Below are 18,401 nucleotides of genomic sequence, written 5' to 3' on the forward strand. Positions count from 1 at the left end.
GATCCCTCTCCCTCCTCCTCCCCTGCAGGATATCTCTGGTTTATAATTGTCTGTTTTTGTTCTGTTGTGTTTTATATTGTTATTATTTTTTTACACTGATGTGTCTGACTTATTTTGGCTAGCATAATCCCTTCCAGTTCCATCCATGTTGCTGCAAATGGTATGAGTTTATCTTTTTTGATCATTGAGTAATAATCCATTGTATAAATATACCACAATTTTTTTCTATTCCCCATATAATTGCAACCCCCTGATTTTGACCCCAATTCCTCCTTTCCCCACTACCCCCAAAGTGTGTCTCTGGTTCATAGTTGTTTGTTGATTTGGGGTTTTTGCTTTCTTACAGTGATTATTTTTCCTGGTCCCTTATTTAGATTTTCTAGATTCCTGTTATGAGTGAGACCATCCGGTATTTTTCTTTTTCTTTCTGGCTTATTTCACTGAGCATGATCCCTCCCAGCTCCATCCATGCTGCTGCAAATTGCATGTGTCCATCTTTTTTGGTTGCTGAATAATATTCCATTGTGTATATGTACCACATCTTCTTGATCCAGACATCTACTTTTGGGCATTTGGGTTGTTTCCAAAGCTTAGCAATATATTGCAAATTGTGCTGCTATAAACATAGGGGTACAGGTGCTATTTGGAATTAATGTTTCTGTGTCCTTTGGGTAAATACCTAGGAGTGGAATTGCTGGATCATATGGAAGCTTTATCTTTAGTAGGTTGAGGAATCTCCACACAGCTTTCCATAGTGTATACCACAATTTTTTGAGCCATTCATCTACTTTGGGGACATTTGGGTTGTTTCCTTATCTTGGCTACTGTAAATAGTGCTGCAATAAATATAGGAGTGCAGGTTTCCTTTCAAATTGATATTTTTGTGTCCTTCGGCTATTTTTTCCCATTGTTGTATTATTCAAATAGCTATTCTAATTTAGGAAAACACATTTCTTTATATAAAACAAGCAATATTATTCCATTGAATCCAAGTATTATTATGAAGTTTCATCTGTTCCCTAGAAAACATTCTAGCTTTCTGTACAATGAAATTGGCATACAGAAAAAGAAATCCTGTACTAGCAAGGAACTGGCAGCGACCACAACTGAAATGTCTACTCCAGTCTTATTCCTCAGCCCACTAACTAGGCCCATGCTGTCAACTGGTGCTGAGAAGATTCTCCTTGGGCATAAGCTTAACCACCTTAAGATGTTATAGGAGCCAAGAGCATTAATTTCTCACCATCCTCAGATCCTTTTGAAGTAAGACTTAAATCAAGACCAAAGCATTTTTTTTTACTCCTTTTATCTGACTTTATTGCAAAGAAATAAAAAGCTACCGCAATGGGTCCTATCCTTTTACTTATGACATATTTGGGGAGCTATGATGAATTGTAAGCCAAGGGTGCATCCTTAATTCCTCATTATAACTGTGGGTTTGATGATTTCTTTTTTAAAAAAAGATTTTGTTGTATATCCAACATAATTGGTTCTGAAAAATGGGCAAGTCATTACACTGTAGAATTCTAGGTAAATTCTAGGCCTCTAGAGTTTATTTACTGACAAAACAAAAGATTTAAAATTATCTGCATACATTTACCCCAGTAGATTTGATAGCAAGGCTTTTATAAACAAAACAAACAAAAAGTCATATCCAATATTAATAAAAGAATTCATGGAGAAAGAAATAAATGTAATGTTGGTATATAGGGTAGTGGAGGAAAGAAATTTAGATGTTTGCAAAATGTCAACATGGTTCACACATTTGAGATTAAAAAACAGAATAATTTCTAAATGTTCTTATAATTAAGACTGTCAAAGTATACTTTATCTGAGGCTGTGTGACTTCTTGAATCATGTTCTTTATTCCCTAGGAAGAATAAGCAGATGACCACACTTTTTGCAGGCACTAGGAGTGACCAGGACATTGGTGACATGGGCCACAGGAGAAGCCAAGCCTGAGTCACCCTGAATAGACTGGGCTGGGAAGCACCCATCGAGACCATCAGGGCACCTGGGCAGCAGAGTGGGCCAGGCAGCTGGAAAACTACTGAAATTCTGTTTTAAGTGTATAGTATCCTGATAAGTTAAATACATCTCCTCCTGTTTAGAGCAAATCAGAAGGAAAAGTGCACTAAGTCCTGAGGAGCACGACCTTGACCTAACAACTCATTAATGGCCATGGAGACAGGTATAGGGGTGAGGCAAGGCCCGGGTGAAGAGAAACAGGCATGAGTTTTAGGGAAAGAGCTAGAAGTGGTGCTGCAGCAACATTCTTATTCTTTTCTCTCAATGAGTTTTGGAGAGCAGAGTGGGTAAGGGAACAATATCCAAAGAACCATTATCATCCAGGAAACACTGAAGTGTCTGTTCAATGACAACCAGTAGAAAAGAAAAATAAGAAAAGTATCCTTGTACAAAGAGATAATCCTGCCCAGGTTATCTAATTGATGACCCACTATGCTAATTAACACCTCTTAATGTCAATGTTCTGGTTTAAGAATTCAGATCAAGTGATTGAAGCAGTCATGAAATCAAATGATGTAAAATTTGATCCATGCCAGGGAATATTCCAATGAAGCTTATCCCTACAGTGGAGTAGAGAAAATAAGATGTTTTGAAGACCCAGAGTTAGCTAAGGAAGAAAGCTAACTCTTTGTAGCAGTGATGTCATGGAGACCCTTATGACATAACAAAAAGAGGATTCAGCTTCGGCTTTGGCATGTGTTGGGTGCACTGCTGAAGGCCAGGCCTTCAATCTTTCTGAGATTCAATTCTCATCTCTTAATAAAGACATTGGCATATGTCCTACCTTTTTCAAGCACACAATGAGACTCCAATAAAAACCTTAAATGGTAATGTACAAATACCAGTGTACCATATACCATAGTCCCTCCTTATCTAAGCTTTTGTTTTCCAAGAATTCATGATGTGTGGTCAACCATACTCTGAGAATATTGAAACCGGGCCAGGCTGGTCCCAACACATACAAACCCAACATATACAAGGTTAATCTGTACAATTGAACTAAGCCTCAGGCCATGGTGCATCCTCTGGACATACATTAACCTACCTCTTTGCAGACCAAAGAATGCAGAACTATGAGATAAGGACCAATTTGTTTTTCAGGAAACGAGCAAGCTGAACACAGTTGATGATACCCAGGGACCTAGTCCTAGTTCACAGTACCCAAAAGTCTGCAAATCCACAATAATGCCAAGCACATACCCCCTTCCTCTCCAGAAACCAAAGGCATCCCTGACCCTCTCTCCAAACAACTCCCACAGCGCTCTTGTTTTCTGCATTCACCCTCCCTATAAAAAGCCTGTAGCCCTTGATCAAGGTGATGAGTTTGAGGATGGCCCCCACCATTCTGGCTGGCACCTTCCAGACATGAAATTCTTTCCCTACTTCCAATATTTGGCATTCACTGCTGTGCACTGAGGATGCAAACCAGCTGCCAATGGCAACAGTATTACATGCAATATGACATTTAGAGAGGGAGAGCACATTCACCTAACTCTTAGTAGGGTATATTATTAAAATTGTTCTACTTTATTATTAGGCATTGTTGTTAATGTCTTACTTGCCTAATTTATAAATTTGACTTTATCAGAGGTATTCATGTAAAGGGAAAAACATAATGTATAAATACACCATAAACAGAATTTAGTGCTATTTACTTAATACAGTTTCAGGCATCTGCCAGGTGTCTTAGAACATTTTCCCCACAAATAAAGAGGAGACTATTGTAATTTATTCAGGTCCTAGAGAAAGATGATTTTGCTTTACAGGAATAATTAATTAAATATGATTATCAGTTGTAATCTGTATCACAGAATTTCAATTTTCTAAGGAATGAGCAGTTCATTTGACCACACAGTGGTTTTTCCACATTTCCTCTTTGAATTAGAGAATGACTCATAGTAGGTTTGAAAGACTTTTTTCACCTACTCTTGTGAACAAAGGCTATTGCTATTTTTAAAATTCCTACTCTAAAAGCCAGACTGATTTATTACTCAGATTGTACTCAGACAAACATGACAAGAAGCCAAGAAGAAAATACTTTGCATTTCTTCGACAGGAGCTATTTTAAACATACATTCCTATTGCATTCAAAATGTGAATCTCACTATAGTTAGTTAAAACATGTGTCACTGATTAAAATGCTAGCAGTTGATTTCATGGACTATTTATTAATAAAGCCGATGTGTAAATCTCGCAATATTCCCTCCCAGAAAGTATGCTAAAACAGTAATAATAGACAGGCTTTATATACAATTTATCTATCCATCCATCCACCCTTCCACCCACCCACCTATCTGGATGGCAATTCTGTACAGATGTTAGTTCACTTAAATTTACAACAGTCATGTAGAGTAGATGGCAATTTTCTTATAGTTTATGAGAGAATTGTGTGGCTGGATCACAAGAAGTTTCCCAAGGCCAGATAGCAGGTAAGTGCATTCAACCCTGACTCTTAAACCCTGGCTCTCTCTTCTCTCTTCATTGTTGGAAAACACATGTACATATAAAATTTACCTAGCATATAAGCTACCTGTCAAATATTTACATAAAACATCACATAGAGAATAATTTTTTTTTGACTTTGGAGAATTACCTACAGAAGTTGCTACACTTAAAAGCTCAACTAAACTTCAAAAATATCAGTTATTCACATCAAGCTGTGTGGTTTTTGCCATTGTCATGGAGAGGCGCTCTTTCTCATGGTTGCTTTGTCTATAAAAACTTTAATCTCTAAGGGAACCTATTGAGGACTTTGTAATAAAGCTAGCACCAGGAGAAAGCTACTAGAACAGCTAACTTTGGGCCCCAGGCTTCAACTTGATCTCCTCTTTTGATGTGAGGGGGCTTTTGCAAGGACTGCCTCTATTATAAAGTATATTCTAAGCATGCTCTGAGCATGCCCTAAGCTTGTTGTAAGGGAATATCTTACATTTCTGGTCCCATCTCAGAAAACTTTCTGTAGATGCCTTGACACTTAGGACAAGAAGTGCAATGTGTCCTGTCCGAGTGTTTTTAGACAACTGGGTGCAAATTCAAATGGTCATCAAGGGTAACCTTGATGTGGCAAAGAAAATAGATCAGCATGCAAATATTTTAAAGGGAGAAGCAGCAGCTTCCTATAGAGATCACAAAAGAAATCTCTCTTTGTCTTATCCTACTTGCCTTTGGCCTGAAAAAGCATCACAATTTCACCTTTATTTTTTGGTTATCAAACTCTCAGTTTCTTTTCACATTTTTGAATTCCACTGACTTTGGTCACCATGACTTCTGATGAAAAGTTAGGCATTGCTGCTAATTTTATTTCCTTGAAAGTAATATGTCTGTTTTCTCTAGATGCTTAAAGACTTTCTGCCTTTTTGATCTTTATCAGTTCAGTGATTTCCTTTGTATTCATCCTTGGGAGTTCACCAGTGTGTGATATCCTGAGTGTGTGATATCCTGAGTGTGTGAACTTCCTGAGTGTGTGATATGTTTTTCATCTAGCCACGATAATTTTAAGACATTGCATCCTCAGTTACTGCTTCTAACTCCTTTTCTATGGCCTCCACTTGTGGGATCCCAATGACACTAAAATTAATTTTTTTTTTCTTTACCCATTATACTTAACGTCAGAAACTAATATCTGATCCCACATAGTTATCGAATTAACTTTCTCATTATTTTTTCTTTCTACCTTTTCTTCAGTTTTGATATTTCTATGCATCAATTTTACAATTAACTGGTCACATTTTCTCCTTTGTAATTTCTTATTAAATCTCTTGTATTTGTTTTAAAATTACTGATTTTTCTATTAAAATTTTCATTTGAGGGTTTTTCTTTTTATAAATTCTTGTTCTCTGGTGTAATTGTCTATATTTTTCTTTTATCACGTTCTCCTTTCCTTTATTCTGTCAAATAATTAGTTATTTCCATACTGAAATACCTTTTGGATAACTCTAGTATCTCAATCACCTGTGGGGTCTATTTTCCAGCTTCTGATATTTTTTCTTGGGGTTTTGTTCATTTGGCAATAGCACATATTTTACACAGAAATTTGCATGTAAAATTTTATTATCCCTCAAAGAGAGTCCATCATTTTCTTTTTTGGCTAATATGTTTGTAACTTACTTTAATCCAACCAAGAAAAGGGGTAACTCAAGGCTGAGTAGTATTTTGACAGATATTTTCTAGTCTGTTTCACAGTTGCTCTAGAGATAACCCTCCAGCCTAACTGAGCACATGGTATCTTCACCATGGCTCCTCCTGGTGCATCCTCAGGGATAATCCTTGTCTTCCCAACACTGACCTGACAGGTTCTGCTAAATAAAAATAGCAAGAAAGAACACATATATGTACTCTTTATATAAATTATATAAGTTAATATATATTATATGCAATAATAATATATGTAATAATAATATAATATATTATATATAATATGCAATATATTATATAGATGATATATATAATACATCTCATATATATGATATCATATATATATGTGTGTGTGTATATATATATATATATATGTTCTCTATATAAAATCTGCCACTGGTTCCTGGCACAGAGTTCCTAAAACCCCTGTAATCCCTAAGTGCTAAGAACACTATTCTAATATTTGGTCTTTGATCTCTCCCTGACATGGGGCTCTTAAAATCCTTGTAAATCCCAAAATGATAAGGGCATCTTTGTTCTATTGGGGTGACACTGGGTGGGCTTCTGGATGGTTTGTGGATGGGGATAGGCCACCAGAAAGACTTAGTCATTGTTAGAAAATTGAAAATTTCAGCTCCACCCCTCATCTCCAGAGACAGAAGAGGGAGTAGACATGGAGTAACAACTGATTGGGTCCATAAAACACGAAGGGTATGTGAAGCTCAGAGCTTCCAGGTCAGTGAACACATCACACACTGGGAGGATTGTGCACCCAAACTCCACAGTTCAGCACCTACCTATGTCTCCCAGTGGATTTTTATCCTGTCCACTGGTTTTCCTAGTTTATATCAGTGAGACAGATGTTGTGCTGAGAATCACTCAATATGATTAGAAGCAGAACTTTATGATCATGAATCCCTACTTCTCTTTTTTAAAATAACCTTTTATTCTACAACAGTTTTAGATTTACAGAAAAATTGTGAATACATGATTCCCATAATCCCTACATCCATTTCCCCCCTATTTTAGCATATTATTTTTAATTTAATTTTATTATTATTTTTTAAAGATTTATTTATTTATGCATACAAGAACTGGGGTACAGGCCAGAGGTGTGGGTGGTGAGAGGATTCACCAGAGAAAGCAGGGAGCAGAATAGGTGGATCTACTGAAATACACAGCTGAGGGGAGCAGCGGTCCAGACAGGAGAGGTCTGCTGCACCATGTGGGTTTCTCCCTGCCCAGGGATCAAAGTCATGCTGCAGTGGCTGGCAATAGCTTGATAGTGCTGTCTTTAACCCCTTCACCACTTGGGAGACTCCTATTTTAGCATATTATATAGGTGGGGTCTATTTGTTACAATCAGTGAGTCAATATTGATACATTATTATAGTGACGTCTATACTTTATTTAGAATTTCTTATGATCCCCCCCCATCAGGTTCTGTATTGATATTAAGTGGTTGTGACAGTTTTTCAGTGTTCTCTTATTTGTGATAACCTTCACAGTTCTGAAGAGGGCTGGTAAAGCATTTTGCAGAATACCCCTCAATTGTGATTTATCTGTTTATCCCATAATTAGATTGAGATTATGCGATTTTGTAAGGCAGACACTAGAGGTAAGTATCATTTTCATCACATCATATCAAGGGTAATTTTCACCCACATTATATGACTCTTGATGCTGATCCTGATCTCCTGGCTAAAGTAGTGTTTGTCAGATGTCTGCTCTCTAAAATTACTCCTTTTCCTTCCTACTTATACTGTGCTCTTTGGAAAGAAGCTATTCCATCCTTCAGAAGGAGTTATGCTCCAGCACCTTGGGATCACAATAGAATCATAAATTATATGGAATTCTTACATGCAGGGAATTTGTTAATTTTTACCTATTTAATTAATCAATGCCCCCCCCCCTTTTTAAGGGGAGAGCATGAGTGCAGTCCTCTACTATCATAAATTATGCAATCGAATTTCCCACATTTGGGGAAATTGCCAGGGTCAGCACATCCAGAGTTTAATGATAAGCCTCGCCCTGGGAAAACCACCTTGGAGATCATGCCAGATGATGAGCCCTGGGCTGCTCACTTATAGTACACAACTGTGTTTCATGAATATTCATTAATCAGTTTTAACTCTTGCCACCTAAATTCAAGCTGGATGTGGCCAGAAAAACACACACAGGGGAACACAACGCAGTGTGCAGGCACAGCACGATCCCATCTTTGCAGGCTCCAGCGACCACTCTTGTCTCACATTACTTTGATTCCACAACAACGCTGAGCGTGGATATATGGGAAATAATCTGTTATCCCTGCTGTACCTTCCTGAAAGCCTTAATTGTGACCAGAGGTTTACGTTTTCTTGCTGCATATTAATCAATAATTTATTTCAATGGGGACTCACTGATATTTATTTTGCTCTTGGCTTCTAATTCAATACTACTTTATTTTGTTGCCAAATTTTTCAGTTTTGACAATCATTACATCATTTTGTAGGCTCCTATGTCCCTTTGGCATATTGGCATATCCCCCTCAGTCTATGTGTGTGTGTATATTATAGCATTTTTCTTTTTGGCATGACGAAAGGCTCCAGGCTCATCTTGTACAATGTATTTTCCACCCCAGACCTATGATCAGCTACTTCTCTAGAGAGCTCTAGTTACTTTGACTGGAGAACTGAATGGCATGAGAAACCAAGAGCTGGGCACTGGGCTGCTCATTTATACTGAGGTGTCTATACTTCTTGGCATTATCAGCTGACAGAGCAAGAAAATACGTCTATACACTAACCCACACATGCATACATAGTGATACCTATTTTGCTTTATTTTTTTCATTGATAAAAATTATTGAAAACCCAAGCCAAAGTTCTTTCCACTGAACTATTTCTAATAATTCCAAAATACATTCTTTGAATTCCCTGCAGGTTTTTCCCAGTGAAGATAATAATAAACATTTTCAAATTATCAGAATAAAAATCTAGTAGATGTATTTCTTGTTAGAATTGGAAGGACATATATACATACATTTATATACACATAATATTAATACACATTAATCCTATAAAGCAGGGTCAGTCAAATTAAAGAGGTCATCAAGGGTTATACCCCAAGAACAGCAGGGCTACAGAGATGACTATGTTCATGGCTAAAGCAATGGTCACACAAATTCTGTGATGATGAGGTGAGACAGAAATGAAGACAATCTACCTCAAAGTACCTGGTTTGGCAGTGCACCTAAAGACTGGATGCTGGGTCTCACAATATGAGGTCTTTCCATTTTACAAATCAGTTCCATAGTAGAATTATTTATATTTGTTAAAAGACATGGAATAATAACATCCATCCTCTTCAGACATCACAATGATTTGTGAGAACCAGTTAGACATCCTGCTGTAAATGCCTTAATCTTCTTGAAGAAAGGGATTATGTAAGTACATATTATTGCCATCATCCTTTTGAGTTAGAAGAATAAAAACAAGGACTAAGTTTATCTATAAAAAGGCATTTTTCTAAGAGGGATCTTCTAAAATGCCATCAGAACACTGTGGGTGACCCTCCACATTGCAAAATTCCAGCCACACTTAGCACACAATTGTGTTTCATGAATATTCATTAATCAGTTTTAACTCTTGCCACCTAAATTCAAGCTGGATGTGGCCAGAAAAACACACACAGGGGAACACAATGCAGTGTGCAGGCACAGCATGATCCCATCTTTGCAGGCTCCAGCGACTACTCTCTTGTCTCACATTATTTTGATTCCACAACAAGGCTGAGCGTGGATATATGGGAAATAATCTGTTATCCCTGCTGTACCTTCCTGAAAGCCTTAATTGTGACCAGAGGTTTAAGTTTTCTCTCTGCAAAATGGACTTTGGATAAATGGACAAATGACTGTCTACAATACAGAGGTTTTACTTACTTAAAAAGTAAATCAACAAGGCAAAATTGGACATCTGGTATTCTAGTCGAGGTCAACCAGCTCATGGTGTTAAATCTGAGGTCACCACGAACTTTATAGACCTTTGGGGAAGGAATTTTACTCACAGTCTACAGCTAGCAGCCAGAATGGTCTTGTACAATGGAAGATTCCAGGAATATCCCTGGGACTAGAGGTAAAGTCCAGTAGTGGGATCCCCTTCAAACAAAGTGATGCAGTAAAACAGGACAGGTCTCTCTTCCTGCCCCATCAGATAAGCATTCCTATCTGTTGCATTGAACACATTTGTCTTCTTGCAGTTTGCAGTTTAAGGAAAAGGAAGGACATCCCTAAGAGGATAATAAGGATGTTAAACATCCGGTGTTTACAAAGCAAGCTGGCACCTATCCGGAATCTCCATTCGCCTGCATCAAAGGACATGCCCACCCTTGCCTGTCCCCCATTTTGCTCCTTTATATAAATACCCCTGCCCTCTGCCAAAGAGGAGGATGGTGGTCTTTCAGACATGAGTCTGCTGCTCTCCTCAGTTTGTCAACAAATTAAACTACTTTCCTTCTCCTCAAAATCTGTTTCCTTCTATTGGCTGAGGGAAACTGAGGCTGGCGATTGGTATCTAAAGGACTGTGCTGGCTAAAGCAATCAGGAGAGGGATGCAGTCTCAGGCAAATGTTATTCTGAAAGCTGCCTGTTCTAGGTCTGGTCTTATGGGCCTCACCCTAGGGGAGCCCCTGGCCATCAGGACCCAGCCACTATGATTCTACCACAAAAGCATGAATATCAACTTGTTGAGACCTCACTTGACAAATGATAGATCAGCCTACTGGGCTTGCAGTCATTGAAGAAAGTTAATGAGAATTTCCCTCCAGAATGTTTACAGCCAATTTCATGGTTCCTGCTAAAATATGCCCAAGCCTGTTTCACCAATGTGTTCACATATTGCCCTGACATTCCTTGCTTCTGGTATATGTCCCACCCCCCAGGACCATCACTTACTAGACTTGCTCTTTAACTGATGGAAAGCCTTTCAAAATATATTCCTTTCTCTTCCCATTGCCTCTTCCTGACTCAACTCTCATGATTTCTTGCCTAGACATAAACATTCCTCCTAAGTGAACTATTTAACTCAGATCTTTTGCTAACCAGTTTATTCATGAGAACATTACTTTGAGCCAAGTACAGTCTAGCCATTTATTATAATTAGTTAACAACATAGAAACCCCTTCATGGAATATGACCCAAAGCCATAAACATAATAAATACATCAATTATATGATAGATTAGATCCTCCAGTGAATGCTGAGAGTGCTAATAGGGTTGCCAGGGTAAGATGCAAAGAGAAGATGATCTCTGAACATAGATTTTTATAAATATAAAGGACTTAGTTCTGCAAAACCCCCAAGAAGGTATCTAGGCAAAGAGCAGCCACATGGTGAGAATGTGCTAAGGGAGCTGTGGGTGAGATGCCATTAGGGGCTGGACCACATAGGGCTTTAGGCTACTGGAAACACTCTGGCATTCATTTGTTTTAAGAAAAAAAAAGAGGTGGTTGTGAAAGGGTTTTGAGCAGAGTAATTTTGATTCAATAACTAAGAATCACTTTTTGATGGAATACGGTGGTGAAGGCTAGAACCCAAGGAATAAATTCAAGGCTAATGATGGCCATGCAGACCAGGATCATGGCAGTGGATCCAAAAGGAAGAATTAGAATATTTTGGAGATGAAGACAATGACATTTTCTAAAATGTTGAGTGTGGTGATAAGAGAAAGGATCAGTCCCAAGGGGGAGTACATATAGGTACCAATAGAGCCCTCTGTGCTTCCTGAGGAATGGAGAGCTGGGGGAGGGAGAAAAGGGTAGAGGAGGGAGACAGATGGGGTATGGGCACAGGTGGTTTGGTGGAGGCGAAAAATGGAGAGGTCCAAAAGGTCATTTCCAAGAATATGTCAAGTCCCAAAGACCCAGGATCATAGCAGTGAATCCAAAAGGAAGAATCAGAATATTTTGGAGATGAAGACAATGGCATTTTCTAAAATGTTGAATGTGATGATAAGAGAAAGGATGAGGCTCAAGACGGAGTAAATATAGGTAGCAACAGAACCCTCTGTGCTTCCTGAGGAATGGAGAGTGGAGATGGAGGTCTAAAACTAAAATTGAGGGGAACAAGAGCAGTGGGAAAAATCCAAGAGAAGAGTGTCCTGGGAGTCAAAGGAAAAGAGAAGAAATGATGGAGAGAGAAGGATTAACCAAGTGGAGCAGTGGGCTTCTTGCCCAGAGCTGATAGGAACTCTAGAGAATAGAAGTGGAGACACTGGAGCCGGGGGTCTTGAATTCTTTAGAAGCATTTGGTGCAAAGAGCACAAGGAGTTCAGGAGCTCGTGGAGGAAGCAGGGTCTGAACAACATTTTATTGGTCACCTTCTGTAGAACCTTCAAGGCCATTTTTTACCCTTTTCTTCAGGCATTATGACCAAGAGGCTGAGCTGTCTGGATCAAATCAGGTACATTCCCTGAGTCCCAGCTGATAAGTTTGGCTACTGGGAAGGAGAAATGGATTCTGTGAGGAGAGGGGCCTCAGGGCATTTACTCACAGGCTTTCTTATCTCACTGCTGCAGTTAACCTGCATACTTTGGCTAAAACAACACCAGTTGTCAGGCAGCCTCCTTCCTGTGGCTGTTTCTGTAGATTCTGGTAACCTCTTGCTTCTTGCCTCTTCGACATTTAAACGCTAGACGAATGGAAGTTTCCATGCCACTAACCCAATGCAACATGCCTGGATTAGTTTCCTATTGCTGTAATAACCAATGACCACAAATTCAGTGGTTTAAAGCAATGCAAAATTATCCTATAGTCCTTTAGTTTAAAAGTTTAGCAAGTATCTCACTTGATGAAAATCAGGGTGTCAGTAAGGCTTTGCTCCTTTTGAAAGGCTCTAGTATTTATTGCCTTGCTCTTTCCAGCTTTTAAAGCTCCCCATGTTCCTTGGCTGCAGGATCTTCCACTGTCTTCACAGTTGCATATCGTGCCTCTGCATTTCCTCTATAGACATGTCTCCTCTTCCTCTTCTCCTGCCTCTTCCACCTTGGACCCATCCAGATAATCCAAGGTACTTTCTCCATCTGAAGGACAGCTGAATGGCAACCTTCATTCCATTCACAATCTCAATTCCCCTTTACCATGTAACGTGACATTCAATTCCCGGGGTTAGGATATGGGCATTTGGGGGTCGTTTGTCTGATGACCGCAATGTCATATTACAATATGTCATCAGAGCTACCAGCAGGATTGTAAATAGTTCCTTCCCTTATCAACCTCTCAGTTACCCCATTTGTTGCCTGCTGGAGATCTACTGAAACCATCTCTCTTTTTACATTCTTTTTTATTTTTTTTATAATTTTTTATTCTTTTTATGTATTTTTTACATTGTTGTTCATTTTTAAACAATGTTTACTTTTTCCCCCACCCCCCTCAGGTGTAGTCCCCATAGAATTTCCTTCCCCAATGCACCTGTGCACCATCACCTCATTGCCCTGTGCTCCTCACTCCCTCTGATCCCTCTCCCTCCTCCTCCCCTGCAGGATGGCTATGGTTTATAATTTTCTGTTTCTGAAACCATCGTTTTTTTTGTTTTTTTTTTTTTTTAAGACAAGGGAAATGACAGTCTGTTTTTAAGTTGATGGTAGACAATTTAGCAAAGACTAAAAAATATGGTATAAGAGCGAGGGAGTTGTGCTGGAGTGTTTCCTGGTGTGGGAAGAAGGAGCAGGACTAGAACACATAAGCTCAGCAACAGGAGATCATTAATCTCTCATGTCTATGGTCAAAGTCCAAGGGAAATCACCCCATAACCCTTTAGGTTCATCTAGACTGGCAAATAATCAAAAAAAGCATCAAGCAGATTGAAAGAGAAAAAGTCATAGAGAAGTTTAACAATAACATGTGCACTTCCTGTGAACATGAGGGAGACCCAGGATGACTGAGTAGCTCACTCATGTGACTTTAGACTATCTTAAGCAGCAGAGCTAAAATAGAGAGGTCGGGGGAAGAAAGAGTGAGTTCCAGTTAGGTGCTTTTTGGAAAACAAAGGAATACAGATCATGTCTCTTCTTTAGCAAAGAGACAAGACTAGGTCTTCCTGGGAGAGGCCCTTGCAGAGAGAAGTCTGCAGATAAATGTCAAAGCAACTTCCACCAGCCTTCAAACCCCCACTGATGAAAGATAGCTTTTGCCAAAGACAACTTTTGGGGTGGCAGATTTTTGCTCTCCTATACTGCTATGGTTTTCTAGTCAATCTCAAAATTCCTTGTGGTCAGTAAATGTTTTTGTGCTTTTCCCCCACAATAACACCAAATACAATAATTACTCATTATTATCTCCCTCCATTTACCACTCTCTGTACTAGTAATTTATTAAAGTTAATTTCAAAAATCTGGAGACGTTGTATTATACTTACCTTTGCATTTCCTTTCATTTACTCTTATCCAACAGGAAAACCAGGAAAGGAAAAGCAGTAGCCTCAACATTGGGCATTTAAACACTAGACTAATGCTCTGGTTAAGTTCCTTTGGACTTTCTTACACCCCAAAGGTCTACTGGTATAATTCAACCTCTCATGGAGTAGAATTACATTATTAATATAGGTGATTCGTAAATGGGTAAAAGCCACCACAAAATATTTCTATTCATGCTTCCTCCACAATTCTTTGATTCTTATTGTATATGTGGGAAGGTGTAGAACTCTCACCATTAGTAAAGCTGGTTTATAAAAATCAATATCAAGTAATCCCAGTTAGGTGTATAGATATAATGGAGATAGTCCTATTTTCATAATATAAGGCAATTCTAATCACCCCATTCACATCCCAACTGAAGCACTTTTTTAATTATAACAATTTCCCTTTTGAATCAATTGTTTTCCCTCAAATGTTACTGAGTTATTATGGTTGCCCTCATACAATTAGTTAAAACATACACATGAAGGAAGTCTACATTAATAGTCTTACAGATTAGGAGAAAGAAAATCAGATTATTTTTTTGAGAGCTATACTTCTTTAACTCCTACCTGCAGATGTTGTCACAATTTCTGTGGTATTTCTGAGGCCCATGAAGTCAAACTGATAAAGCCGCCATGATTTCTGATCAGCAGCCTCAACTGAATTTTTTCGCCATCTATAAATCATTTCTTCTTTGGGGTAGCCATCTAAAAATATAGAACCAATATTAATATTTTTAGGCTGATAAAACATTAAAGTCAAAATTATCACTCTAATCACTTAACAAAAGTTAAAATTTTAGGCATTATTCTCCAATTTTCCTCAAATACACTGAACCTCTAAAATTAATAAACAGAAGTCCCTCTAACCCAGAGGCTTCTTGCAGCAAGTCCTCACCCATCAAGATCTCCCCAGCCACAAGCCTGGCCAAGCTCATCATGGACATAGCACACAGTGTGGATGTTGTCTTTATTTCTTTACTCTTAGAGAGCCATTGCTATAGTTGACCTTCAAAGAGTGGAGGCACTAGTCAGAGGGTCAGTAGTTTCAGAGCCTGAGCTCTGCCTGGGCCACACCCATCACACCTTCTACCATGGCCCAGAGCTTAGTCCATCCAGATCTCAGGACAAACAGATTTAATAAGGCAGTCATTCCAGGACTTGTGAGGAATGGCAGTCTATGTTTCTCTGACATTAGTTTCCAGTTCTGATCATTGAACTTTGACTTTTCCCAGAAACCATTTACCATCCTGTTAATTACTCCAGGAAGCAAGATGTTCTCATGTTTCTGCTACCCCGTGCTGGCAACATGTGTAGAGCCAAGTGTCACAGACAGGGGCTGTGCTCACTCTATCTGGTGCTGTTAGCAATACCCTAAGTCCAAACCGGAGGCTGACCTAATGCCTGTGTCTAAACCCCTGCCTCCCCTCAGCTGAACAGAACTTGGACACCGTTGACTCTGGGCTGAAGCTCTTTGACCTGATCAGAGGGCTGACCTGGTACACTGACTTCTGTGCACACTGACTGGTCTACTCCATGGGGCATGTTCTGCAAAAAAGCAACTCTAGATTCCATGTTGTCACCAAATACAGGACAACTCTTCACTGACTCCTACAGAGTCTGATTGCAGAAGTAGGAGAAACATGCTCCACCTTGATGAGTTATCCTGAATGAAAAAGGACTGCATTGACTCACACAAATTCATATTAGCACATTAATAAAGTGACTGAAAATTGCTAACTAAACAGATCATTTTGCAAACCTCTTACAGACAATGACTTCTCAATCATTTTCCCTGTTTGCCCATCATTGCCAGCATGGCTCCTTCATTCAAAGACTGAATAGAGCACAATGTGCCTTTTGCTTTCTGACAGTGGATCATTCCATGAAATAATTGTCAAATCTCAGGGATACTGGCTTTCTCATAACTTGACATTGTTGCTCTCGATGCTCTTAGGCTCAGCTCCATAAACCAATATCCTGGGAGAGCCTGTTCTGTAAACTCCAGAAAAGGATGGAGTGAGCACCCTTCTGCACCCTATTTTAGCCAGGATTCCCCTGAATTTCCTTGCAATTGTTGTTCTTCTATGGACTCTGTCCACGCAGACCTCCTTCTGGGTGTATTGTTGCTAAATAAATTTTGCTTTGCCTAGATGTAGCTTTGAATTCTTTCACAGCCATAGTCAAGGACCAAGGAGCCCCCAAACCCAGAAACAATAGCAACCCCAAATGACTAGCAGATTACATTATACAGTACTTAGTAGCATTCCAGGTCATAGTAATTTCTCCGTTAATGTTAACCATAGCTTTTCTTGTGGTGCCAAAAAATATAAAATTACCTCCCTTACTCAAAGTACTGGGTTGAAAGATTGTCCCTCTTTGGGCTGAGCTCTCTGGCAGGCTGTCCTTTGTGAGTTTCTAGCCCTTGGCTGCTACGGAAGGGAAGGGAGAGGGGGACTCACTGATTAGCATCTGTGCCATGTCAACATGGTTGGCCTTGAAGGACCCCCTTCTTCACCCCCATCTGGGTTACTCTTCTTCCTGTTCTTCAGATAAAGCAGGTCAAGAGGCAGCAGCTTTAGAGAAGAATTACACTCTGCACAGCCTTTTGTCTGTGAAAAGTGGTATTTGTTTTGAATGATGAGAGTTAAGTGGTAGCTTCCTTGTCTTTTGCGTTTGACCTACTTTGCTTAGTGTTTAGAGGGAAAGAGGACAGCATTGATTTAAAAGATGCAACATGAAGCTGTCTCCAAATTTATTTTTATTTCTATGAAAGAAAAAATAAATTCCGCTGTGGTAATTGTGATCAATTTCTTGTCTGTGATTGTTAAACTGCTCAAGTATAATAATACTTTTCCTGATGCTATGGAAAAATGATGTTTTCGTGATGTTAATGTCACACAAATACCCCACAGCTTGGGTGCAGCTTCAGGCATCAATGACAAATTTACCACCATTAGCAGAGGAGGTCACAGCGATTAAGAGCTATTGTAGGTTTATTGGACATTGTACAGACTTCTGAATATTATAGGATTTATGGCTGGGTCACAAAACCCTCTCTCTACTGTTTAGAAACTGTGCTAGCTTCTTCTTTAAAATTTTGAATTCAGAGATTTCTCAACTCAATGATGTTGAGCATTATAAGGACTCTTGAATTGCAGTGTGTAGGTTACTGCTGAATCACAATATGTTGCTTGCCTGGTTTGTAGATAGTAGGCACACCATTCAACCTCTTTTGGCATTGTCTTTTTAAAGGGGGTGGGGTAATCTATACCACTGCTTTTAAAACACTGGGTCTTTAGAATCCACTTGTGAGATCATGTCTGACAGTTTTAAATGAAATACAGTAATATATATGAGAGGCATATATATTTACATACATCTGAAGGCATCATACACAATCCCAGTAAAATTTTTTGTGTTATTTCCAGTATATACAGATGTGTCCTAATTCTGGAATGAAAAATATCTTTCCCAGAGATTGGGTTGAAAGTTTGAAAGCCACCATCTAGAGGTGAATTTACAACTTCAGTACTTTCAGGAGCACAGGGAATAAATGAAAATTGCCATGGGGTGAGCTGGAATGAGGCAGGCAAAGAATTCAAATGCATATTTTTTCAAGGAAGATATATGTATGGCCAATAAACACACAAAAATGCTCATCATCATAATTAGTCACTAGGGACATACATATCAAAATTGCAATGAGCTACCTCTTCACATCCACTAGGATGGTTATAAAAAAATTCAAAGAAAATAGCAAGTCTTTGAGAGGATATGGAAAAGCTGGAACGTTTACAAACTGTTGG

The 18,401-nt window shown here is 38.9% G+C and overlaps 1 protein-coding gene across 2 annotated transcripts in view; it reads right to left on the minus strand.

Moving 5' to 3' along the window:
• GABRG3 (gamma-aminobutyric acid type A receptor subunit gamma3) overlaps positions 1 to 18,401 on the minus strand; it is a gene marked incomplete at both ends in the record, with an annotated part of 419,168 nt that overhangs the window by 14,780 nt on the left and 385,987 nt on the right. For both annotated transcript variants that reach the window (XM_084254301.1, XM_084254300.1), the window contains one exon: positions 15,163 to 15,300. In XM_084254301.1, coding sequence (XP_084110427.1) covers positions 15,163 to 15,300 — 138 coding nt within the window. The remainder of the gene's footprint in view (positions 1 to 15,162; positions 15,301 to 18,401) is intronic.

This window comes from Talpa europaea (genome assembly GCF_964194135.1).
Source record: "Talpa europaea genome assembly, chromosome: 14".
NCBI classification, from domain to species: Eukaryota; Metazoa; Chordata; class Mammalia; order Eulipotyphla; family Talpidae; genus Talpa; species Talpa europaea.